Source organism: Panthera onca, chromosome C2 (assembly GCF_046562875.1).
Source record: "Panthera onca isolate mPanOnc1 chromosome C2, mPanOnc1 haplotype 2, whole genome shotgun sequence".
NCBI classification, from domain to species: Eukaryota; Metazoa; Chordata; class Mammalia; order Carnivora; family Felidae; genus Panthera; species Panthera onca.
In genome coordinates, this window is record NC_138347.1 from 70222959 (window position 1) to 70249844 (window position 26886).

Below are 26886 nucleotides of genomic sequence, written 5' to 3' on the forward strand. Positions count from 1 at the left end.
CTTTATCTACTTCACAGGGGTGATGCTCTGTCCCTGCTCACCATTCCAGAGTCACTTGTCATCCCCACTCAGCTTCGCACATGCAGCTCCTCAAATCTTGCCATGTGCTCTCTAGACTGTGGGCCTTTCCATGAGCCTGGGAGAGTGTTCCCCTGGTCAGTGGCCCTTCTCTCTTCTTTTTCCCTGACTAGCATCTTGTCAACCTTCAACACCAGTTCAGCAGGCACTTTCTCCTGGAACCACCCTGCCAATCCTCATGCTCACACCCACCTCCAGTAGATGAGGGCTACATGTGCTGAGTTTTGAACTGCATTCTGAAAGAGTCATATCTTACATGTGGGTGATGTTCTCAAGATGGTGACTGAAATCAACATCAAGCCAGAATTACCCACCAGAATAGAAAAAATAAAAGACCAAAAATATCAAGTGTTGAAAAGAATGCAGAGCAATAGGAGCCCTCACCCTGCTGGTGTGAGTGTGAATTGGTATAAAAACGTTTAGAAAACCATTAGGCAGTATCTACTGCTGTTTGGACCAACCTTAGATCTACCAATTCATTGTAGGATTATACCCAACAGAGATATGTAGTGACCAGAGATATGTATGAGAATGTTTATAGCAACACTGTCTCATAATAGTTAGAAAACAGAACTACCCAAATGCCTATCAACAGCAGAACAGACTTTTAGCAAGCCAAGTTATGGTGTGTTCGTATAGAACACCATACACTAACAATTAATGAAACATGACTACATTCCATGACATAGATGAATCTTAGGACACTGCCTGAAAGAAGCCAGACACAAAAAGCATACATACTTGTACGATTCTATTTATATGAAATTTAAAAGTAGGCAAAAATTATTGGTTCCCCTTGGGGGATGGCAAAAGAATAGGGCACAACGGGTGCTTCTGGGTGTTAGTAATATTCTGTTTTTTGACCTGGGTCCTGGATACTCAGGTGTATTTAGTTTGTGAAAAGTTTGTGCAATTTTCTGCATGCCTGCAAGTTTAAAAACTTGCCAAATCTCTAAGGACATGCCTTTGGAGACTGAAGCCAAATGAACCAGCTTGTGTCTAGGGGCCACATCTTACAAAAAATACATCTGTTTATACACTAAATACATTCAGTATGACAGGATGCACACATTCTGAGAGACGAAAGCACACATGGACCCCAAGATCAACTGATGATCCTCCAGGCTCCCACTCCCCTTCTCAGGTGCACTTTGGGGAACATGGCATTGAACAGATGGCAGGCAGAACTTCCTCTTGCTCACGTGGGGTTCTTTTCTTTCTTTTCTTTTTTGCTGAGCCTATAGTGCTAAACTTGAATATGTTACATATGCAGTTTTCCCAACAAATTAATAGCTTGTTGAAAATACTCTCTGCAAAAAATAGTCTCCTCCTTTGCAACAAATTGTTCAAGTGCTTCCACAACTCTAAAAATACTCTTTCTTCAATCCATTTCCTCTTGTGCCAGCCTCAACTGGCAGAGAGTTTGGTGAGCACCTCTCAACATACAGCACTCAACAGCACTCTCCTGCTAAACACAATCAGTTATTTCCAAGGCTGCCTTCCCCACTGAGCTGTGAGTTCCCAGAGCCATACCCTATTTCTCCTTAGGACTGAACACAGCTTCTGTTGAATGAATGGATGGATGTCCTAATGGCAGCTATGGTAACGGGCTCAGACCGAGTGGAAGAAACTTAAAAGTTATTTCTGAAAAGTCAAAAAGTTTATTCCTTTTACCGTGTCTTTTATTCCTGTGACTTATTCATCCCATAAGTGTAAGCCTGTATCTCTCCTGTTCACCCATTTTGCCCAATCCCCTACTTCCCCTCCCCTCTGGCAACCATCAGTTTGTTCTCCTATGTGTAGGTCTGATTCTGCTTTTTGTTTCTTTTTTTTTAAGATTCCACTTATGAGTAGAATCATTGGTATTTGTCTTTCTCAGTCTGACTTACTTCACTTGCATAATACCCTCTAGGTCCATTCATGTTGTCACAAATGGCACAATATCATACTTTTATGGCTGCATAATATTCCATTGTGTATATATACAACATCTTCTTTACCCATTTGTCCATGACGGATACTTAAGCTGTTTTCATGTCTTGACTCTTGTAAATATGTAAACATATGGGTGCATATATCTTTTCAAATTAGTGTTTTCACTTTCTTTGGGTAAATACCCAGTAATGGAATTATTGGATCATATGGTACTCTATTTTTAATTTTTTCAGGAAACTCCATACTATGTTCCACAGTGGTTGTACCAATTTGCATCCCAACAACAGTGCGTAAGGGTTCCATTTTCTCTACATCTTTCGCCAACACTTGCTATTTCTTCTTGTCATTTTCATGTTAGCCATTCTGACTGGTGTAAGGTACTCTCTCATTGTGGCTTTGATTTGCAATTCCCTGATGATGCCAAGCATCTTTTCATGTGTCCATTGGCTATCTGTATATCTTCTTTGGAAAAGTGTCTATTTGGGTCCTCTGTCCATTTTTTAATGATCATTTTTTGGTACCGAGTGGTATGATTTTTTTTTAAGATTTTATTTTTAAGTAATCTCTACACCCAACATGGGGTTCAAACTCATAACCCCAAGATCAAGAGTCATATGCTTTACCAACTGAGCCAGCCAGGCACTCTGAGTTATATAAATTCTTTTTATTTTAATATTTATGTATTTATGTATATGTATGTATGTATATATTGATTGATTGATTTGAGAGAGAGATAGCAAGCAGGGGAGGGACAGAGAGAGAGACAGAATCCCAAGCAGGCTCTGTGCCATCAGCATAGAACGTGGTGTAGGGCTTGAACCCATGAGATCACGACCTGAGCCAAAATCAAGAATCAGACGCTTAACCAACTAAGCCCCCAGACACTCCTATAAATTCTTTATAGACTTTGATATTAGCCCTGTAATTGGATATGTCACTTGAAAATAAATTTTCCCATTTAGTAGACTGTCTTTTTGTTTTGTTGATGTTTTCTTCAAGTGTGCAAAAGCTTTTTATTTTGATGTAGTCCCAATAGTTTATTTTTGCTTTTCTTACCTTTACCTTAGGAGACATGCAGAAAAATGTTGCTATAACCGATGTCAGAGAATTTCCTACCTGTGCTCTCCTCTAGGATTTGTATGGTTTCAGGTATCACATTTAGGTCTTTAATCCATTTTATTTATTTTTATATACATGTTAGAAAGTGGTCCAGCTTAATTCTTTTTCATGTAGCTCTCCAGTTTTCCCAGCACCACTTACTGAAGAGACTTTCTTTGTTTCATTGTATATTTTCATTGTTTCATTGTATACTTTCACATAGGTTAACTGACATACAATTGTGGATTTATTTCTGGAGTTTCTATTCTGTTCCATTGATCTATGTGTCTATTTTTGTACCAGTACCATACTATTTTGATTACTATAGATTTATATTATATCTAAAACAAGGTCAATTTAAAAAATATGTATGTTTGGGGGTGCCTGGATGGCTCATTCGGTTCAGCGTCTGACTTTGGATCAGGTCACGATCTCACAGCTCATGGGTTCAGGCCCTGCATCGAGCCCTGCTGATAGCTCGGAGCCTGGAACCCGCTTCGGATTCTGTGTCTCCCTCTCTCTCTACCCTGCTCCTGCTTGTGCTTGCTCTCTCTCTCTCTCTCTCTCTCAAAAAATGAACAAACATTAACTTTCTTTTTGATATATATATTTTTGAATTGCAAATAACTATGAGAATAAGGCAAATCAATGTATCATAAAAGGGCTAGGTAGACTGGAGCTACATAAAAAATTACTTGGGATCAGTCACATAAAACATGAGGGCCCTGTAGCTCACCAACAAGACATTAGGAGGAAATACCAATCCTCCCTCCCCATGAAGGTCTGCTGGAGCTGCCACCCAGAAGGGTTAATGGGGAATTTGGTAGGGGGAGAAAGAGCACTGGGGACTAGGACTCCTACTGAATGAATTGGTAACTATAATGGATAGAAATTAAATCTATGCTGTAGTCTAGACCCCCAAAGCCTTGTGTTGTGATCTGAAGTTTTTATTACTCCTGGCCCCCATAGGAATCAGAAACTCTTAAGATGTTGACAGCGGGGGGGGGGGGGGGGGGGGGGGATAGGAATCATGAAGATTATTCAGTTTAAACCTATCAGTTTACGGAAGTGGGAACTGAGGTCAAAGAAAAGGCATTGTCCAGGGTCATTCAGCGCCTAGAGGCAGGCAGGACAGAACCAGGCCTTCTTGATCTCCCTGCAGTGCTCTGACCTTGGAGAATATGGACAATCAGGTTGTATTCTGATCATAAAGGTCTATCTCCTATAAAAGACTATGGCCTCCCAGAGGGCAGGACTGTATTCTGCTTGCTGTTTTTGTTTTGTTTTGTTTCTCAAGATGTAGACGGTATCTGCCACACATTAGGCCATTATTATATATTTGCTGGACAAATGAATGAATGAATGGAGCATAAAATATAATAAAGAAGCAAAGCTACAGGCAATACATGAAGACTTACAGATGACTCCTGAAATTCAGTTAACTCCTACCAGCCCTGCCCCTGAAGACATTTCCTTACTCCTCATCCTGGGACAAGGAGACAATGTCAAGAATGTCAGAAGTTTAAAGGCTATTAAAATGCTCGGTCAGGCTAGGTCACATCTGCAATTGCTTTAAGTCAGGCCAGCTGTGGAATGGGTGGGCGCAGACTTTATGGCAACAACAAAAAGAGAAACATGTGCTCCACTAGGAGACACATACACCACAGCCTCTGATACCACCCTCCACATGCAATTCTAGCGGTTTCCAGCTCCTTCTGTTCTTTCCCATTCTGAAAAGAGCCCCCAGTGATTCTCTGAGTCCTTGTCCCCTTTCTCAATGTGACACAGTGCTCGTGTTCTGTATGTGTGCACCCAGGGCCTCTCTCTGGGCTTGGGGCTCTCCTTAGCACCTCCAGTACAGCCAAGCTCCAGTTTAGCCAAGCTAAACCCCCTTGGGAGGACTTGGTGATCTCTCGCAATGAAGAATTTGGCAGAGAAAGAAAAGATATATAAATCAAAGCCCAGAGTTGAAGTTTCACATTATGAAAGCTGCATACAACAGACTTGAGTCTACAAGACATTAAACATGCCCTTCCCATTCTGCTCCCTCCGCAGCCTAGCTAAAAACCACAGTTATTTCATCTGTTACATGTGCTTCAACCAAAATCTTTTCAGAATGTCCCCACAGACGGTTTGCCAGCTCTCTAGGGGAGGTCAAAGTCAACACCCATACTTAGTCATGTGTTGCATGACTCATATGGGATCCGCCACAAACTGCCGAGGCGGTAAGGTGACACAGAGAAAAGCAAACAGTCCGGTTAGAGTTGGGCTTAGATCCAGGCCAAGGAGAGGAGCAGGTGAAAGGATAACCACCGCTAAGCTCCCCCACACACACGCACACACACACGCACACTCAAGGCCCAGCCTGGGCCCTCCCCTCTGTCAGAAATGACCACAGCCAGTGAAGCAGGTCCTAATCACTGTTGGGCACCAACACGGCTTCCACCCGCTGGACTTGGCTCCAAATACCTTGCTGTCTCACATTCGTATATTTAATAGCTTTCAAATCCCCACTGAGGGAAAGAGGCAGAAGTAGGGAATTACCGACGATCCTAACTTTTTGGGTTGACGCACACGTTCAATACCATGATGGTGGTGGTGATGGTTTCAAAGATGGGTACACGTGTCAAAACTTAACAAGTTTTACACTTTCAATCTGTACAGTTTATTTGTTCCCCATCTCAATAACGCTGCTTTAAATTTTTCCAGTGAACTGTTGATAGCATTCCAGAATCACCCATGTTAAAAGTTGAGTTTCGGGGCCCCTGGGTGGCTCAGTCGGTTGAGCATCCGACTTCGGCTCAGGTCATGATCTTGCGGCTCGTGAGTTCGAGCCCCACGTCGGGCTCTGCGCTGACAGCTCAGAGCCTGGAACCTGCTTTGGATTCTGTGTCCCCCTCTCTCTCCGCCCCACCCCTGCTTGTGCTCTGTCTCTCTCTGTCTTTCAAAAATGAATAAACATTAAAAAAATTAAAAAAAAAATAGTTGAGTTTCAAATGTTCATTCGTAAGTTGTGTGTCTCATTTCCTAACACATTCTTTCATAGGAACCAGATGAACTCAGAGCTAAGCTACAGTCCTGGATTCCCAGACTTCTTCAGGGGTTTCATCCCAGGTTAAATGTAGCTCCTGCCTAGAAAAGATCATTTTCTATACTCATCCCAATCCTGACTCCTTAACAGCAGACAGGGCTCTCGGCTCCTCTCCTAACCTCCACCAACCACACGAAGCATATTCCCCAGGTCCCTGGATTTTAATTAGGAAAATGAATTTAGGGGCACCTGGGTGGCTCAGTCAGTTAAGTCTCTGACTCTTGGTATCGGCTCAGGTCATGATATCATGGTTCATGAGATCGAGCCCCACATCCGGCTCTGGGCTGACAGTGCAGGGCCTGCTTGGGATTCTCTCTCTCTTCCTCCCTCTCTGCCCTTCCCCTGCTTATGCACTCTCTCTCTCTCTCTCAAATAAATAAATAAACATTACAAAAAAAGATGAATTTATATGTAATAAACCTGCGCAGAGCCACTGTAACACATCTCAGGGAAAGAACTCCCCCAGTTATGTACAAGCTCCCACACAGAAAACCTACAATGCCTTGTGCTCCCTGGTTATTAGTGGTCCCACACACAGGTATCAAAGTACAGAACCACCCGGCCACACAAAGCACCGACAGAGCAGAGTGTTTTTTCCATTTCTGGCAAATACCATCCAGTCAGTTCTGTGCAACTCAGAGTCATTATGCTCTCCTTTCTTAAAGTCATGAGGAGCAGAGGGCCTAGGCCTTCAGTAGGTAGCACTCTTAGGGGAGCCCCAGAGGTAGCCCCAGAGGCTCCTGGGGAGCCTCCCAGCAGGATCTGAACTCAGGAGCTGACTGAGGATGAAAATCCTCCCTAGAAACCCAGGAGAAATTCTCACCCACCCTAGAGCCCAAGATGGGCTTGCTCTTCAGCCACTTATTCCCCAAAGGTGTGGGCTTGGCAGGAGGCAAGCTATGGTCACCCCCACCCCCAGTGACAGCAGGCCTAGCAGCAGCCCCTCTCCTTACCCAGGGGTCTCTCAGCCACGGTGCCCCCAGAGGCAGCAGTCCTAGCTCCTACTTTAATTCCTTTGGTCCAGCATCCAGAGCTTGAGGCCAAAGAAGTTCACAAAAAGAGAGGCCCTCAGAAAGGGGGTGACATTTGGCAGGCCTGGGCCCCCTCCCTCACACACACACTCTCTTCCCAGACACTCTCTCGGTAGGTCACATTTCCACTCACCGTGGAAATGTGAAAAACACCAAAGGTGAACATGGAAACCCTGGCCCATTGAGTCTGGTGAAGACTTAAATGTCAGGGAACAGAAAAGAGGATGTCAGTATGTAGGGAACAGGGTAGGAAGAGGGGAAGGAAGTCTGGTTTCTCTCAACAGGAAGTTCTAGGAGTGAGGGGGAATCAGAGCACTTGTGAGAGGAAGAGGATCCTTGTGTGCAATAGAAGATGGGGCGAGCAGAGGACAGAAAACCATCCACAAATCCTCACTGCCACTCAGCTCACGCTAGGACCAGTGAGGGCTCTGGGGTCCCCCAGTGGTGAGGACATTACCTCCGACTCCTGGTCTAACTGAGCAGTATTTTGTAACTCAAAAGAGGGCTGCACCAGCAGGTTGACAAAGTCAACCCTGGAAAGGCAGAGTTCCACATACTCATTTGTACATCAGTCATGGTTGGGAAAGTAAGATGGCTTCTCTACCACACATGTGATGCCATAGTGGATAATCAGGTTCCCAGGTCTGCCCACAAATGTCTATTTCACATGAGTTTAGGACCAGCAGTGCTACTTCAACTATATTTGCTTTATGTAGAACTTTGATTTAACAGGAAGATGTACCCTGAATTCCAATTTGTGAATTACCTGGCCCCGTGAAGGACTGAGTGGACACTGGAAGCTATAACCCTAGCGGGGCTTAGCAGGGAGGGGAGAGCTGAGGGTATAAAACTTGCCAGCATGAGAACCTGTGCTTGCCATTTTCCTGAGAAAAGTAGGTCTGAGTCAAGTACTCCTCGGGTATCTGGAACTGAGGGAAAGGAGGACAGGAGGGAGAACCTGTGCCCACCCAACCGTGGTGCTCCAGTGGGGGGCCCAGGCTGTCATGGAGTCAGAACCTGAGCATGTCCAGGGGCCACTGGCCGGAGTCTGACTGAACCATTTGCTGCTCACTGGGTTCAAATTTTGATGAGAGTCAAGAGAACAGAGGTGAGGGGAGAGGATGCATCAAGTAGGATGGGGGCCTTCTCCACCACAAACCGGAGTGAAGGAGGAAGGCACCAAACTCAAGAGGCAGGCGGCAGGAAGCAGAGCCATGTACGCAGGCTGCCCATGTACGCATTCACTGCCCACCTGCGTCCACAGCAGCTCCTGGAGCCTCAGCGGGAGAGGGCGGGAAGCAGCAGTGGGGAAGAAACTGGTGACTTACGTTGTACGCATTGATGATCAGCTGAATGATATTTTTGGAGTCTCCATGTAAAATCTCCACTGTTGTTCCAGGTATCAGGGCTGTAAAATTCTTGAAGGAAAAAAAAAAGAAAAGAAAGAAGAGATATAAGCCATTTTTGTCCTTCTATACCATCAGAGTAAACACCGGTCTCCTGAGCTAGACCAGTAAGGGCCCCCCAGCACCACACTCTGCCAGTCTCGCACACCATAAACTGGAGAAGGTGCCACAAGGAAAGCCGAGCACGGGCCCTGGGGGACAGAGCTATGCAGCAGGCTGTGGAACATCAACCTTCGAAGGTCTAAGTGCAAAGGGGCCTGGCAAGATCTGTTCCCAAAGTAGAATGTCCTGCTCCTTCTGGGAGGCCGCTCCCGTCTGGCATGTAACAGACAACTCTCTGAAATTTCATCCTCTATGGACAACATACTCTTGATATTCTTGCCATCTTTCCTCAAGTCTACCTAGATCCATATTCCCAGCTTCAGCTCGAGGATGCTCACAATCTTTTCAGCAGGAGTAAAAGGGGAATCTCTTTTAAGTCTCTCAAATATGGCCTCTTTCCTGAATAGGGAACTGACATGTGAATGATGGCCTCCCAAGGACATCTGGGTATCTCTGGGTGAAATCCTGTGGCACAGCAGGCAGCCTTGAAGTGGTTGCCTTTCCTCTTTCATTTGTCCTAATGACTATGTCACTTATTAAAGTTTCTAGACCTCTAGAAACACCCACTGCCCTCAGCCTGCCTTGGACTATGTGGACCTACTCCCTGAGCAAGGTGTCCTTGGTTCTGAACAAGGATGGCTTAGGCCAAAGTGGATCAATTCCATCTTGAAGTATCTGGAAGCATACCAAGTCTAGTCGGTGCAATCGATCCCTCTAAAGAAGTTACGTGTAAATGGCTGGGTTTTATCCTGCTATCTTCCACTGAACAACAAAAAAATAAAACCAACAATCCTCTTCCTTTGTTTTCATCTTCTAAAATTGATTCAGACTAACAGAAGAGAAAGAACTGAAGTTTTAAGTGGAATTTTATCAGTGATAATCTCAGGCAGGAGCAATAGAAAGACATGATCAGACAGAGGTTATTCTGTGGATATTTAAGAGCAGCCCAGAGAGGGGACTGGGGCAGGCAGTCTGAGGGGTGGACAGGGTTGGGGAGGGATTGCTGACTCAGTTCTCATAACCTCTCAAGTCAAAGGAAGTCAGAGGTGAGCCGAGTTTTACATTTAGCTTACATGAACACTCCTTGAGCAACTCAGATAGTTCTAGTTCAAAATGTGACTTGCCTGTGGTTGTGAGGAAGAACACATTCACGAGAGGATTTTATAACGATGGCCCAGAGGATGGCCCAGGAAAAGTCTCTGAGACAGAATAGGTTCATACACAGACTGCTCTATTCGCCCAAGACATTTATTGTTTTCTTTGGGAAATCCTATCTCAGACTGACCCCTTGGTCTGCCCTACTCTGTGAGTAAGGCATAAAACTCTGGGAATACTGGAATTAGTAAGGTAACCTGCTTCAATGCCTTAGTTTTCTTTCTGTACACTTTTATTTTATATTGTCCTTCCCTATGGATTACATTGTATATCCATTTCATCATCTGAAAAATGGGAGCTCCTACTGTCTCCAAAGTTTTTCTCAGGATCACATCAGATGCCCTATGTTTAAATTGCTTATAAAGGCATGTGCTGCTAAGTGAATGTTGAATAGCTTCATCAATACTATTATTTCCCACTAGATCAAGGCAGGGCTATATTTCACTTCTCCCTTGGATCTCCCACATAGAGGAAGGCTGGTAACACTCCTCAGACCACTACCTCACACTTTGCCTCACCCACATCCTAATCTTCTATTCACCTTCGGGTCATCATGGGCCCCAGAATCAGGCCATTGGCTCCCCTCATTCCCTCCAGGCTTACCTTGTAGAGCATATAATGGCTTTTTGTCACTGCAAAGATGAGGTTGATGTTGTTCTCTGCCAATTTCTCTCCAAGCAAGGCAAGAGATGGATAGTCCTAGCGCCAAGGCAAAAGGTCAAGGCTGTAACGTTTCCTTTTTTTTTTTTTTTTTTTTTTTAATGTTTATTTACTTTTGAGAGAGAAAGATAGAATGTGAGTGGAGGAGGGGCAGCTAGAGAGGGAGACACAGAATCTGAAGCAGGCTCCAGGCTCTGAGCTGTCAGCACAGGGCCCAACGTGGGGCTCGAACTCACAAACTGTGACATCATGACCTGAGCTGAAGTCACTTAGCTGACTGAGCCACCCAGGCGCCCCAAGGCTGTAACATTTCTTACAGGCCGAGATACCATCCCCAGCTCCAACATGCATTCAGGAACCCACACTTGCTAGGAAAAGCATCTTCCCCTGGCCATCCTTAATAACTAAGCCCCATTGGCAGCTCCAAATTGGGGAAATATGCAGAAAGGATGTCCAGGTAAGGGCCTTTTGGCACTTCCCAAACTAGATGCATTCCCGTCACCCCTCCCAAGCCAGAATGGAGACATAATGAGTGGAAGATTCCCACAGCTGGTCTGTGCCTCCATCCTTTTAGGAAGGATGGGGCATAGAGGAGAGGCCCCCCAAAGTCCAGCCACCATACCCTATAATCTACCATCAGCAACCATTATCTTTATCTTCCTTAGGACTTCTCCTCCCTAACTCCTTGCCCTACTTTCCTTCTCCTAAGCCCAACAACTGGGCCCCCCAATGTCTCTCATGGGTCCTGCTCACTACTCAGAATGGGCAGAAGAGGCTGTTGACCTCTCACTTAAATGTTGGGCTATGGTGGGAGAGGGGTCCAAGCAGGAGGGGAGGGTGGAGGCTGAGAGGCAGTCTAATAATGTCCTGAAGGATTTTAAGGGCTAATGATGGGTAGAGGGGTCCTCATTAGCTCTACAGTTATCAAGTTCTATAGTTAGGAGTCCTTTTTCCAGACTCCATTATTCTTGGGATAATATGGAAGGCTTGAAATTGGAGAATAGGGGCTCGCCCAGCAAAGGAAATTACAAAGTATTTCTCTCTAGCCAGACACCACGAGAATGGATTTGGGAAGGAAGAGGGTACAGGTTTTTGTTTGTTTGCCTGTTTGCACAGTAAGTGTGGCAAGATCTTGGTAACTATTACATCTGGGCAATAGGCATATAGGGGTTCATTCCAATTTTCTATTTTTATGATATATGTTTGAAATTCTGCATAAATTCTTTTCAATGACATGGTGATGGTCATAGACTATTGACAGTGGAAGGTCCTTGGGGCCTCCCATTCTGTGCAGGACACCTGCAGCCCCACTCCTGAAGGTGGCAGGACTCAGTGCCTCAGGGAGCCCATTTCTAGAAGTCACAATGTCTTATCCTCATTTATTTTGCCCTATAACTTCTATACAAGTTTTGATCTCTGCAGGAGCACAGTCCCTGGCCTCCTGTAAGTTCACCTCTCCCCTCTGAGATCTATCTGGTCTCCCCAAGTCACTTCTTCCTTAACTAAATGCTTCCATTTAGGTGCACGATGGCAGAAGATGAACCAGCTGCAGAAATCTGTGAGAAATGTTCTGAGTTAATGAGTTTTGAAAGCCTAGCTGGAGAAGATGGACTAGAAACCCAATTCCCAGAACGGACTGGAAAGTCCATGAGTAGAGGGCCAGGTGAGCACCTGGCCCACGGGCAGGATCATGGGAGCGGGGCTGGGACCCCTGGTCCTCACCATCTGATTGGACACTGTGTACTCGTTGGCCTCATTCAGGTGGCACTGGCCATCGTGTGGCTGCACCAGGCCCCCCAGTTTTCCATCCAGTGCAATGTGGGGCACGTCGTCTGTAGTGAACACCAGCAAATGCAGCGCATCCTTTCTCCAGCCGATCTTCTCCTAAGGGACAGAAGTTTGAGGGGGGCCAGGAGCTTCTGACTGCTGCCCAGGCCTGCCCCAGGACATCAGAAAGTGCACTGGCCCATCTCCCAGGGTCGTGGTCTGAATCAGAGGCATCCTTCTACGTGCGTAGCCGGGGAGCACTCATAGAAACCACTCAAGAATGATCCACAGAACTCAGAAGAGACACAGCCTGAACTGGGGAAGCCTAAATGCACAGAGACACAGCTGCACAGCTGGGCCCGTGCAGGCCCAGGCACCCGGAACCCTCCCAACCACCATATGCTTCCCTGTTCCTTTTGGTTATACTTGAGGGCTACCCCTTCTGGACATTTCCCCTCTGAGCCTCCTGTATTATTCCATCCCCGGAAAAGCCTTTAACCCACCTCAACCCAACCCCTGACAATGCACTCGGGTTAGCTGGCCTTATCTAAGATGACCAGTAAGGGAACATTTCAGTCCCCCAGTGAGACACAAATCACCCAGAATGGAGTGTTCCAATGGTCAATGGATCTTGCCTTCGGAGGATTTGGTAAAATCTGCCATCTATTCTGATAGGTGTAAACCACTCCAATCATTAACGGAAATACCTCAGTGTTTAGGTCAGTAAGATTAGCTCTGTTCTCCCTTTACTGCTTCATGTATCCACTCCAGCAAAAGGCACAGCTACATACAGTCTGTATTGCAAGAGAAAGACTCTATTTCTCACATGCAGCCACTGTGGCCCCAATGCTACAAACACCCCAGCCATTATTATTAGGAACAGCTGGACCCTGATACAGAGCAACAGAAACTGAGATATGGCCACTTTCTTACTAACAGTGAAAAGGCATCCCCAAATATGTTGGTGGCAGAGTTAATACATGCCGAGAGTTATCTACACAAGCACCCTTGATATGGAAGCCAAAGACTGGATTCAAAGACTTTACAAGTTAAAAGCTGTTGTTCTTCCAGCAGATGAGGAGTTGAAGGCATCACCCTCTTTCTTACCACCATATTGATGAATTTAACAGCCTTTAAGAGCCATAATATTTTCTCACTTGCTCCAAAAGCGGCGTGGAAACAAAACAATAATAATAAATCACAAAAAGTCAGACTAATGGGGGGGGGGGGGGATGTTTTGTCCCAGATCCCAAAGAGTTTACAGTCAAATGGAAACAGGACTCCAACACATCCCCATTAAGGTGCTAATGAAGGTAAATACAATGTCAGTGGAAACCAGAGAGGAGGAGGCTTGAAAGCCTTCTCAGGGCGCATGAAACTTAAGCTGAGCTGGAAGAATAGGAAGGGCTCTTCAAGGAAGCTGGAGGAAGAAATGCCGGAGAAGGCAGAAGAGGGGGTGGGCATTGTAAGCACTAGCAAAGGCACAAAGAGGAGGCCAAGCACATTTTTGGGACCTGGAATAAGAAACCTAGAAGGTCCCTGACAGCAATGACATCTAAGCCATGACAAAACTGATCTGTGATGTTAGAAGGCAAGACAGTGGTTCCCCTTGACAGCATGAATGGGGGTAGTTAATAACTGAAAAGGGTCACAAGGAGGCTTCTGGGTTGCTGGTAATGTTCTGTCTATTGACCTGGTATTTCTACCTTGTGAAAATTGACCGAGATGCTGCACTCTTTGTACAGTTTTCTGCAGGTATGTTAGACTTTGGTAAAGAGTTTAAAACTGTGAAGTAGTTAAAGCAGTACATTACAAGCCGTGGAAGGGAGGGCACGATGCTTTGGAGATAAGGCATAATCAAGAGGGTGTAAAACAACAGTGCTTTTTGTAGGAAAAATGTGGATCTGTTATTCGCAAGGACACAACAATGTGCTAAACACCCTGACAAGAAAGTAGAACAATCTTTCATTTGACAATGTGTATTAAGAACCTTAAAGGAAATCAGAGACCTAAAAAAATGGACAGAAAGATAGTTTCCATGGATCAGAAGTGTCAATGTCACTGAGAGGTCATCTGCCCCCAGACTGATCTATAAACTCAATCTATAAACACAATCTATAAACACAATCCCAATCAAACACCCAGAAGGCCTTTTTGAGAAAATGTAAGCTTAGTCTAAAATTTATATGGAAAGTCAAACAATGGAGACCAGAAACAATTCTCTAAAAAGAACAACCAAGTTGAGGGACTCATTATCTAAGGTCAAGGCTTACCATAAAGCTACCATAATCAAGATAGTGCATTAAACATAAAGACCAATGGAGCAAGATAGAGATAAATAGACCCACACATATATGGTCAATTCAACAGAAGGTACTAGAACAATTAGACATCCATATCGAAAGAAATGAAGCTCAAGCCAAAACTCCCTATATATACAAAAATTGATTAGGACTAAGACAGTAAAGTTCTTGAAGGAAACAGGAGAAAGCCCTTGTGACTTTCATATAGGCAAAGATTTCTTACATATCATGATTTATGGGATAAAAATTGATGAATTGGACTTCATCAAAGTTAAAAACATCTGCTCTTTGAAAGATACCAATAAGAAAATGAAATGACAAGGTATGGACTGGGAGAAAATATTTGCAAAGAAATAAAAATCTGATAGAACCGATATCCAGAATACATAAAGAATGTTCATAAGTGAATAAGAAAACAAATTGAATTTAAAAAGATAGAGACTTGAATAAACATTTCACCAAAGAAGAGAGAGGAATGAAGATAAGCACAAGAATGGAGTCTCAACATTGGTAGTCACTGAGGAAATGCACATTAAAACCACAATAAGATAGCTATTAGATAGCTCTTCTAATGGCAAACACACCAACCCTAATAATACCAAGTGGCAGTAATGGTGTGGAGAAATTGGAACTCTCATAATTGCTAATGAGAATACAAAAGTCTCAGCAACTTTGCAAACAGTTTGACAGATTCTTATAAAGTTACACATACACTTACCATCAACCCCAAGAGAAATGAAAATTTATGCTCACATGAAAATTTCTACGCAGCTTTATATTTTTAAAGATTTTATTTTTAAGTTATCTCTATATCCAACGTGGGGCTTAAACCCTTTTGAATCAAAAGTCGCATACTCAGGGTGTCTGGGTGGCTCAGTCAGTTAAGAGTCTGATTCTTGGTTTCGGCTCAGGTCATGATCTCACAGTTGTGGGTTTGAGCCCTGCATCAGGCTCCATGCTGCTGATGGAAAGCCTACTTGGGATTCTGGGATTCATTCTTTCTCTCTCTCTCAAAATAAATAAATTTAAAAAATCAATTTATAAAAAAGAAAAAAGAGTTGCATACTCTACTGACTGAGCCACCCAGGCACCCCTCAATGTAAATACTTATTATAGCAGTTATTCATAATCATCAAAAACCAGAAACAATGTGCATCAAGTGGTTTACAGAGAGACACAATGTAGTACATCTACACAATGAAATACTGTTCTGGAAAAAAAAAAAAAAAAAAAGAATAAACTACTGACACATACAACTTGGATGAATCTCCAAAGCATTATGTTAAGTGAAAAAAAGCCTGACTCCAAAGGCAACTTACTGTCTAACTCCATCCATGTGATACTTGGGAAAAGATAAAAATATAGGGACAGAAGCAAATTGGTAGTTGCCAAAAGCTGAGAGTAAAGGGAGGGGTCAGCAACAAAGGGATGCTAGGAAACTTTCAAGGGTTCTAGAAATAATCTCTATCTTCATTGTGGGGGTGGCTAGAAGACTTTAGCCTAAAAAGGTGAATTTTACTCTGTGTAAACTATCCCTCCATAACCTGGAGGGACCCTCTGTGTAAACTATCCCTCCATAACCAAAAATTCCCTTAAAGACGTATACATCTTTTGACTCAATTATTCTACTTCAAGAACTCTCTCTGCAAGAAGTATTCTGAAATATGCACAGCAATATTTTCACTAGTAGTGACAAAAAGGGATCTTGTTTAGGAATGGTTAAGTAAATGGAGGTATCTTCTCTCTGGCCAACAGAAATTATGTTCATAAAAAGTATGACCTTATGGCCAACAGGTATAATGTTAGCTGGAAGACGAAGTATACTTTAATGGCAGTGTGATTACAAACCATGTAAGAGATGAGCATTACTTTCTATTAAAAAGAGAGTAAGACCCATTCATCAGTTGATGGACATTTAGGCTCTTTCCATAATTGGGCTATTGTTGAAAGTGCTGCTATAAACATTGGGGTACAAGTGCCCCTATGCATCAGCACTCCTCTATCCCTTGGGTAAATTCCTAGTAGTGCTATTGCTGGGTCATAGGGTAGATCTATTTTGAATTTTTTAAGGAACCTCCACACTGTTTTCCAGAGTGGCTGTACCAGTTTGCATTCCCACCAACAGTGCAAGAGGGTTCCCTTTCTCCACATCCTCTCCAGCATCTATAGTCTCCTGATTTGTTCATTTTAGCCACTCTGACTGGCGTGAGGTGATATCTGAGTGTGGTTTTGATTTGTATTTCCCTGATAAGGAGCGACGTTGAGCATCTTTTCGTGTGCCTGTTGGCCATCTAGATGTCTTCTTTAGAGAAGTGTCTATTCATGTCTTCTGCCCATTTCTTCACTGGATTATTTGTTTTTCGGGTGTGGCAATATGGCCTTTTGTAGCGACATGGATGGAACTGGAGAATGTTATGCTAAGTGAAATAAGTCAGGCAGAGAAAGATACCATATGTTTTCACTCTTACGTGGATCCTGAGAAACTTAACAGAAGACCATGGGGGAGGGGAAGGGAAAAAAAAAGTTAGAGAGGGAGGGAGCCAAACCATAAGAGACTATTAAAAACTGAAAACAAACTCAGGGTTGATGGGGGGGTGGGAGGGAGGGGAGGGTGGGTGATGGGCACTGAGGAGGGCACCTGTAGGGATGAGCACTGGGTGTTGTATGGAAACCAATTTGACAATAAATTTCATATAAAAAAAAAAGAGAGAGAGAGAAAGAGAGATTGAAACAAAATACACCATCATGTGGTTGGGGTAGAGATGACAGGCAACATCTTTCTCTTTTTTCCCATTTTTCCCCCCAACTATCTTTCAGAAGCAAGTATTACTTTCACAAGACTGGGTTTTGAATGCTGCTGGTCTGCTGTTTAACTGTTTCAGTCTCCTTTTGCTCCACAACAGCTTCCCAGAGGACTTGCAGGAACATAATGGAAGCTGGCAACAAGGACACAGAACAATGTGGAACCCAGGTGCCCCAGGACAGGCTCTGTAATGTTGTTGCCACCCCTAATTACTCACGTAGCTTTGACCTAATGAGTTAACACTTCAAAAGCTTTTTTCTTGATAGGAAACCAGGAATAATAAAACTTAATACTTACTCCACCTCCACCATGCCACTTCATCTTCATCACCACCTCTGTAAAGCAGGTAAAATACTGCCCTCGTGCAGATGAGGTAACTGGTGGTCAGAGGCATTAAGTAACCAGTCCAAGGTCACTGCACTAACAAGGGCCAGAGAAGCCAGATTCAGATGATCTGCTTCTCACAAAGCGAAACTACCCAATCATACAGGAGGAGAGGATGGTGCAGGGTGTGTGTGCATGTGTGTGTGCGTGCACGCGTGTGCGTGACCGAGAGAATTCATTCAAGTACTTAGTAGGCTCTCCACTAATGATTGTTGGGTCCAAGATAAATGTCTGTCAAGTTGAAAGGTGGCATCTGACACAGAAATAGCTCTACAGATGAAGAATGGCACAGCATAATAATAATAATTCTGTTTTCCCTGAAGTGGACTCCTGTTATGTAAGTGATGGCCCAGAGGCTGGGCTGCAGAGCACGAGTCAGAACCTCCTCATTCAGTAACCCAGGCTTTTGGGCTCAGAGATTTTTTAAGCAGTGACTCCATAGAGAATTTACATTAGAAAGAATTTTCCTACTGTCCGCCTAGACTATCTTGAAGGCTTAAGTTCTGTATTCCATGTTTGGAGCAGAAGGCAACAGTGGGAAAATAGATTATGTTTTGTTTTGTTTTTTAAAGAAAGAATAACTACAAAATGCAGTATGGTGTGGGGAGCCAGAGGACATGAGCTTTCGAACAGATGAGGCTAAGTTCAAATATGCTTTGCGCTAACTGGGACACCTCTCTCAGCCTTGCTTTCTTAATCTGTAACATGGAAAAAATCCTATTTTGCAGGGTTGATGCTAGGTTTAGACATAATTGTATTAAAAAGCCCTCAGCACATGAGAAGCTACAAAAAGGATCTGTAATTATTACTTTTTAAAAAAATGTTAATGTTTATTTATTTTTGAGAGCGAGAGAGACAGAGTGTGAGTTGGGGAGAGGCAGAGAGAGAGGGAGACCCAGAATCCAAAGCAGGCTCCAGGCTCTGAGCTGTCAGCACAGACCCCAGTGGGGGGCTGGTAATAGGGGCACCTGGGTGGCTCAGTCGGTTAAGCATCCAACTTCGGCTCAGGTCATGATCTCACAGTCCGTGGGTTCAAGCCCCGCGTCGGGCTCTGTGCTGACAGCTCAGAGCCTGGAGCCTGCTTCCGATTCTGTGTCTCCCTCTCTCTCTGACCCTCCCCCGTTCATGCTCTGTCTCTCTCTGTCTCAAAAATAAATAAAACATTAAAAAAATAAAATAAAATAAAATAAAATAAAAAGAAGACTGGTAATAATTTCTACATTTCTTCTCTTCACCTTTCACTACTTGATGTGGGAGGCTCCACAATCATTGTAGGGACTATGAAGTATTGCATACTGAAAAGTTTTTAAAAGCCTTGAATTGGGGTGCTTGGGTGGCTCCGTCAGTTAGGTGTCTGTCTCTTGATTTCAGTTCAGGTCACGACCTCATGGGTTTGTGAGATCAAGCCCACATCAGGCTCTGTGCTGGCGTCGTGAAGACTTACTTGGGATTCTGTCTCTACCTCTCTCTGCTTCTCCCCCACTCATGCTCGTTCTCTCTCACAAGAAATAAATAAACATGGAAAAAACTTTAAAGCCTTGAATTAATACCACAATGAGATTCTACCTACCACACACCTGATAGAATGGCTGAAAGTGAAAAGACCAACCACACCAAATGTTGATGTAGATGTGGAGTCACACACTGCCGTTAGGAATGTAAAATGCTATGTGTACTTTGGAAAACAGTCTGGCAGTTTCTTGAAAAGTTAAACACCTACCAGATGACCCAGTAAATCCACTCCCAAGTCTAGAGATAAAAGAAATAAAAGCAAACATCTATACAAACACTCGAACACACTTACAGCAGCTCTGTTTGTAATAAGCAAAAACTACCAGCCATCCAAAACAACCCAAACATCTACCAACAGGACAGAACAGATAGACAAAAAGTGGTCCATCCACGCAAACGAATTCTACTCAGTGACAAAAGGAAAGGATGGAGACACTTGACAGCACAGATAAATCTCAAAATAACTGTGCTCAGTGACATAAACCAGGCTAAATAAGTATTTATACTGGATATATACAATTTTTGCAAATGCAAACTAACGTATAGTGAGAGAAAGCAAATTAGTAGCTGCCTGGGGTGAGGAATAGGAGGCACAGGAGGGAGCAAATGACAAAGAAGCATAAATGCTCACTGTGAGGGAAAGGATATGTTCATTACCTTGATCATGGTGTGTATATATATATATATATATATATATATATATATATATATATGTACATATCTCTCACAGGTGTAAACATGTCAAAACTTCTCAAACTGTACACTTTCAATACGTGTAGTGTATTATACATCAAGTATACCTCATTGAAGCTCTTTCATTTAAAGAAGACTTGGTTTGCTCATAAAGTCTCTTATTACAAGAATTTACACGAATAGACTGATGTCAGTAATGTGCTGGGAATACCACTTACACACGTTCTTTTGTTTGGTGACACTATCGAGTAGCAGTTAGGGGCTGGTCTGGCCAGTCTCAGGTTAGCCCTACACCTGCCTCAGCTTGTCCTTCTGGCCTAGGCAAGTTACTCAATCCTTCCCAGGCCAGCTTCTCTTCTATAAAATGGAGATGATAATAAAAGTAGCAATAAAATAGGGTGATGAGAAGATTAAACAGAGGAGGAACACCCAGCTCCGTGACTGTATGTGGTAGGCAACTACAAACTGACAGTGATCATCATCAGTATTTCCCTGGACTTGAGAATCTGTGACTTACGTCCGTAATTCAGAAGCATACAATCTTATCTTTGGACTGTAGGTTTATGGGTGATGTTTATTCTCCTTTCTGCTTATCTGCATTTTCTATATTTTTAGATTGAATATATTTTCTCTTAAGAAAAAAAATATTTTAAGTGAAACCAAACCTATTTATTTAGCTAAATTTTCTCCATGTCTCAGAGTAAAAACAAAAATTTAAAAGCCAATTTCATTTGGGGCACTGGGTGGTTCAGTCAATTAAGTGTCCAACTTTGGCTCAGGTCATGATCTCATGGTTTGTGGGTTTGAGCACTGCATCAGGCTCTCTGCTGTCAGTGCACAGCCCACGTCAGATCCTCTGTCTCCCTCTCTCTCTGTCCCTCATCTGCTTGCTTGCATACTTTCTCCCTCTCAAAAATAAATAAACATTTTTCTAAAAAAAGCCAATTTCATTAAATGTCACTGAAGTCAGCCCTTAGATGAAAATGTCAGGGGCTGGGCGGGACGGATATGTACCAGACTCAGAAGCAAGAAATCCGGCATCTGGCCAAGGTCACGATTCACTTAACTTCTCTTTGTTTGATGCTCAGACCTGCATCAAATTCACCACAAGGTCTGTTTCAGCCTTCAAGCCCCTAGTGCCCACACTCGCTCAGGAGGTGACCTTGCCTTTTTCATCACCGAAAGAAACAGATAACGGGTCTTGCCTCCTTGTCTACTCCCAGTGGCTCAAAGTGTCTGGTCCCACAGCCTGAGGATGGCTTCCAGTCACAGGGGCATCCTCCTGGCATCTCTGATCTGTCTGCCCCCAAAGAAGAAGTGCTTCTTCCACCCCAAGGAAACACAGCTCATACAGCCCGCCCTCTTTGGAGAAGTTGTTATCTCAGTCTCTCTTCTGGTTCCCATCCATGTGCCTAAAATACATGCTCGTGAGCCAATTAAAATAACCCTTTTTGTGACCCGGCTACTCTGCCAATCTCGCTTCTTTCTCTTTGTAAGACTGGCAGATTTATGGCCTCTATTTCCTCTCCTCAATTCCTTATAATCAGACTTCTCCACATGACCCCTAGACAGCAGTTCTTGGATCCTGTCTTCCTCCCTCATGCACACAGGGTTCTCTGCCCTGGCTGCACTTTAGGGCCCTCTAGGGAGCCTCACCAATACTAATGCCCAGGGGTCCTGACCTAACTGGGCCGATCTGCCACCCTGCCCTTAGGGTTTTTAGGCTCCCTGGATGAGCCTAACGTGCAGCTGAGGATAAGAATTAATCCCATGGCCTTGGGCCTCACTCTTGTGGCCTCTGCACTGACTGGGAACTCCTGTGAGCCCCCTGCACTGTCCTACCCCTGCCCCTCTGGCTGCTCTCCCGGCAGGTGGATGAGGTCAGAGATAACATTCCCCACCCCTCCATCTCCCTTTGTGGAGATTTACTTGCATGACTCACAATCACAGCCCGCACTTGACCTTTCTCCTGAGCTTTACTCCCAGGTCTGCGCCGAAAACCAAAGTGTCTGCTGTGACCTGGAACTCAACTAATCGGAAGACGCGGCACCACATTTACCCCCAGATCAACCGCCCCTCCAGGCATCCCCATTTCTGACAATGGGGCGATCACATGCCTTCTTTAGAAACTTTGGAATTATCTTTTTTATCTTCTTTCTCTGGTTCTATGACAGCACCAGGCCTGTCCCAAACTGTCAATTCTCTCTTACAGACAATTCCTGTGTTGAACCAGAGCCCCTGGACAATGCTACATACAATTTCCAGAGTTTTCTCTTCACTTCCTAACACACCAGGTTAGCAGGCATAGCCTGAGGCTCGCCTTCCTCCTGGCCACCCACCTGCACTCTGCCAGGGAGGTATGACTGTCACCCCGTGTATTCCAGCTGTTCCAGGCAGGCAACACACATGAGTAGGTGACCATACTATGTGACACACAGCCATCCACAGACTGTGGCTGGGAGAACCGTCACCAAGCCCCAAATCTCTGACTCCATCCACATCCCAGAAGGCCGACCTTCTAGTTCTATGGGGACCAACCGGCCTGACCAGGGCTGGGGCCAAAGAACTCTTTCCCAGGGTGGAAAGCTCAGTGGGTGGGGAATTTGTCCTCAGAAAGCAGCAAAGATCTGGGGCTGAGGGAAAAGAGAAAGGGGTGCAGGACCCAAGCCCCAGAATCACAAGAGCACTGTGCCCAGCACAGGCTCAGCACTCAGTGAAAAAGGAGCAAACGAACACACAGACAGAATCAGAGCTGGGTACCAACACCCTCCCTGGCCAGGTTAGAAGTCTTCGATCATGACACTCACGGTACCACCAGCTCCACGTACGCTTTCCAATCTAGCAAACACCTTATTTGAAACCCCCGAATATGGCAAGAGTTAAGGGCTATCGAATTGCTTGCCGTCTGCTAGGAGCTGCAAGAGCAGGAGAGGGGCGAGGCCAGGCAGTCACTGGGGATGGTTCCTGGGACGGCCCCAGGCAGCCAGGCCTGGAAGTCAGCCAGGGGAACCTGGGGCTCTGTGCAACGGTGAAGAGGAGGCCGGAGTCCAAGAAATGGGGAAGCAGGAACGGAGATACTAGACCAGGTCTTCCCAGCTTTGAGAAAATAAATAAAAATTGGCTCCTCCCCAGGGTGAAGACAAACTTGGTTTGTTTACCTCTAACATCTGGCCCAGGACAGCACGGGAACTGGGCAGTAGAGGATGTGGTTTCTCTGTCGTAATCCGGGACTGCAAGGTCTGACAAAGGAGGAAGGTCACTCAAGGGACCAAAAATAGGCTTCCATCTCCCTTGTCCACTTCCAGTCTGTCCCTGGGTCCCTCTTAACAGCTCCCCCACTGTACCTAGACTTTTACGTCATGGCAAGGTGGCTCCATGGCAAAGCCACTGGGAGCAGGGAAAGCTTTTTAGGCACCAGGTCAAAGTAAGCTGTGCCTGGCACACAAGTGAGTGTGCATGATAGGGTTCATGGTCATGGCAGCCAAATACAAAGGCGGCTGAGAGGGTACACTGCTAAGAGTAACAGAAAACAAGCTAGAAGGGGCTACTCCAGAACAAACACACCAGGGGCTACTGGGCCCAAAAACTGACTCAGAGGAAATATATAGCACCTGCAGTTTGGAAGGAACCCAGAGGTTATCTTGTCCTCGCTCCTGTCCAGTACATGGAGCTTTCCTCTGGTGCCCCCACTACGTGGGCAGGGGGCCCACACACACAGTCACTGCCCCATCTGGCATCTGGCAGCCTGCTCCACTGCAGAGCAGAGATCTTTGTTAGAGAATTCTTCCTTGCCTTGAACTCAAACCTGCTTCCCTGCAGCTATCCTAGCACCTCCCCACCCCTGAATAGCCAGGGGAGTCTATTCCCCCTTCTATGACGATGTCTGAGGTCACCTATGCTTTTCTCCAGGTATCTCTCTTCCTGGGTAACCTTTAACCATTCCCTCTAAGATATGGCTTCCAAGCCCAGCACCATCCACTTACTCACCCTCTTCCACTCTCTCACAGTCAATGTCCGTCTTAAACACAGCCCCCGGGGCCTATGCAGTTCCTGGGATGTGATCTGAGCTCACAGAGGAAAGCAGGGCTGGGACTCGGGTGTTGCATTTGGCAGCTGAATCTTCTGACTAGCTCAAATTAAGCATGTCAGTCCCCAGATCCATTTCATAGTGACCTGCTTACACACAGGGACCACAGCAGGGCATGTGAAGCGATGAGGGTAGCCTCAATGACGCCCGTACGGGAAAGTGCCAGGAAGGGCCTGAAATCCTGGTTCGTGGGAATGTGGAAAAGCTGATGTCCCTGCTCGGCTGCCTTAGGAAACATTGATGGATGCCTGCCTGAATGTGGGCTGGCCTGCTTGTTCAGAGGCGATACTCACAACACTCTCTGGTAAATGGTGTTCAAACCCCAAGGTGGCCTGAAGTCAATACATCATTCCAGGGGCATTTTCAGTGAAGATGGAAGCACTAGCTTTAAATGACTGAGTGTTCTGATCTCAAGGGCAATCTAATTAAAGTGAATGCTCACCCAACATAAAGGTATTAATACAACACATGGGCCTCAGTTGTCACTGAAGAGTCACCAGCCACATGCCCCCTTATCACTGGAAAAGACCCACCACCTGAAAAAGTGTCTTGCCACAGCAGAACCACTGAATTATGAATGAGAAGGCAGATTATCAGAGTCCCCATTTTACAGATAATAAAGCCACGGTCAAAGATAAGCATGCTTGCTCAAAGGGCTGGGGTCCAACAGAATTCTGACCTTGGGACGGTACAAGTGGTCCCTCTGGAAAGTGCTTAGGGCTGCCAGAGCCATGTTATAAGTGCTTCCTGATAAACAGGAAACTCTTAGTTCCAGAGAACAGTTGCATATGCAACTGTGTTCTCCTGGGACTGTACCAGTCCTCCTTACCTGGGAAATTGTAATGGTTCCTTAGAGGAGGACTTTCTGTCTTTGGAAGCACACACCTCCCACTGCTCTGCTCCGGTGTGAACACAACAGTCTGCAGGCACTCTAACGTCCAGGTTAAGAACTCCGGCCTTAGAGCAAGGGGGCTGGGTACAGTTTCCATCTCCGGCTCTGTCATTTCTAGCTGTAACAACCTTGAGAAATTACTCTGCCTTTCTAGGCTTGTTTCTTCATCAAAAGGGGACAATAAAACCACACTCACAGGATTAAGTAAAATAAGCCCTGTGAAGTACATGGCATAAGGCCGGGCTCTCAGAAAGCACTGAACCAATGGTAATCAATAACATCATCAGCATTGGAAACCAAGAGGCAGGGAGACCAAGGGAGACACTGAAGGAGAAGAATGCTGTGATTCAGTCAGCGGCTCCTAAGGTGCTGTCTCTGTGCATTCTGCTGTGTGCTCCACTGGTATCTCAGGTTGTTGGACAAGCACCTGTCATCCAATCAGAGTCATGAGCACAGGGACAGGAGCTGTGGCTCATTCATCTATGCATCCCCGCAGCACCTAACACGGCGTCCTGCACGCAGTAAGTACTCCACAGATCTTCAAAAGTAATGACGGAACACTGTATGTTACCCTTTCGGGCAAGCACTCGGGGAGAGAACAAGTTGTGGGGAGGAAATGAAGAAGGAAAAAGGACTGACCTGACCAGCCAGCAGGCAGACCCCACAGCAGATCTGAACACGGGGACCGAGTCTGAATTCGAACATGGCACATAAGGAAAACCGAGGTTAGTTCTGAGATTGGCTTCCTCTACCAGGCTGACATTCAAGTCTATTTCGGGCACTTTATAAAATAATCGTGTTCCCATTAGTTGTTTTTCCTGCTTCCATGCATACTTTTCAAATGAAAAGTTAAAAAAAAAAATCTTTTCTGTGGTTAAACACAAGGAGGACAAAAGTGCAGTAATTCTTTCCTTGGGGAAAAGAAATCTTGGCCTGTGAGTCAGGATTTAGACATTTACTTTGAGCCCAAGCCCCAACAACACACAATACAGCATGTCTGATGTGGACTCCATGAAAGAGTCCAGTCTGAATGGAAGAGAAACATTTGGAATGTTGGCATGGCTGAACCACATGAGGTTCTTATTTTTGCAGGAAAAATTATTAGTAGTCAAGTATCAAATATCATTGATTGTCAAATATCAGTAACTTCATGTGGCTCCCTCTAATGTTTACAAACCGGTTGTTTATAACCTTCCGGTGGATCTACAAGCTCAAATCAAACCCCTACAAGCTCAAATCAGAAGCCATAGGGACTTTTCCCCATCTTTCTTTAGCTTTCCCCACCATACCTGCCAGTATACGCTGACTAGGCTGAGTTGGAAAGTCCTGCCAGCTAATGGCATCTGGTTCTCTTCAGTGGATGTCCACGTAGCACTGTAAATGCCATGGAGGCAGCCTGGTACAACAGGCGGGTGGACGGGCTTGGAGCCAGGTGAACTGTGGGTTCCTGAACTCAGAAGCATAAAGGAATCTGTGAGAACAAAGCATCTGTTTATTCACCAAATGTTTAAAGAGGGCCTGTTATGTGCCAGGCAATGTGCTGGGTGCTAGGGAAATACAGCAGTGAGAAAAGAGATGGGGTCCCTGCCTTCAGGGGGCTTACTGTCTCAGAGAGGAGGTAGACATCACTCAAGGAGTGGCCCAAATAAAAACAAAATGGCTACTGAAGTAGCTGTGACCAAGGGCTTTGTGCTCTGACCTCATCAGAAGCCTCAATCAGGGAAGTCTTCCCTGACACATAGACAAGTAGAGGTCCAAAACAGAAGTAGGCAGAGACTACACATTCCAAGAAAGCAGGTTTGGGGATACGAAGGAAGGAAGGAGGAAGAGAAGTAAAGATTTTTAGGGCAGTAAAACTGTTCCGTAGGATAGAACAGTAGTGGATACAT

At 44.9% G+C, this 26886-nt stretch overlaps 1 protein-coding gene across 1 annotated transcript in view; it reads right to left on the reverse strand.

The window, feature by feature from the left end:
• The window catches only part of ITGB5 (integrin subunit beta 5), a 121443-nt gene that overhangs the window by 42693 nt on the left and 51864 nt on the right, over positions 1 to 26886 (reverse strand). Inside the window, exons 6-8 of the mRNA XM_060639734.3 lie at positions 12279 to 12440; positions 10500 to 10595; positions 8562 to 8651 (exon numbers count right to left, since the gene is read on the reverse strand). Coding sequence (XP_060495717.2) covers positions 8562 to 8651; positions 10500 to 10595; positions 12279 to 12440 — 348 coding nt within the window. The remainder of the gene's footprint in view (positions 1 to 8561; positions 8652 to 10499; positions 10596 to 12278; positions 12441 to 26886) is intronic.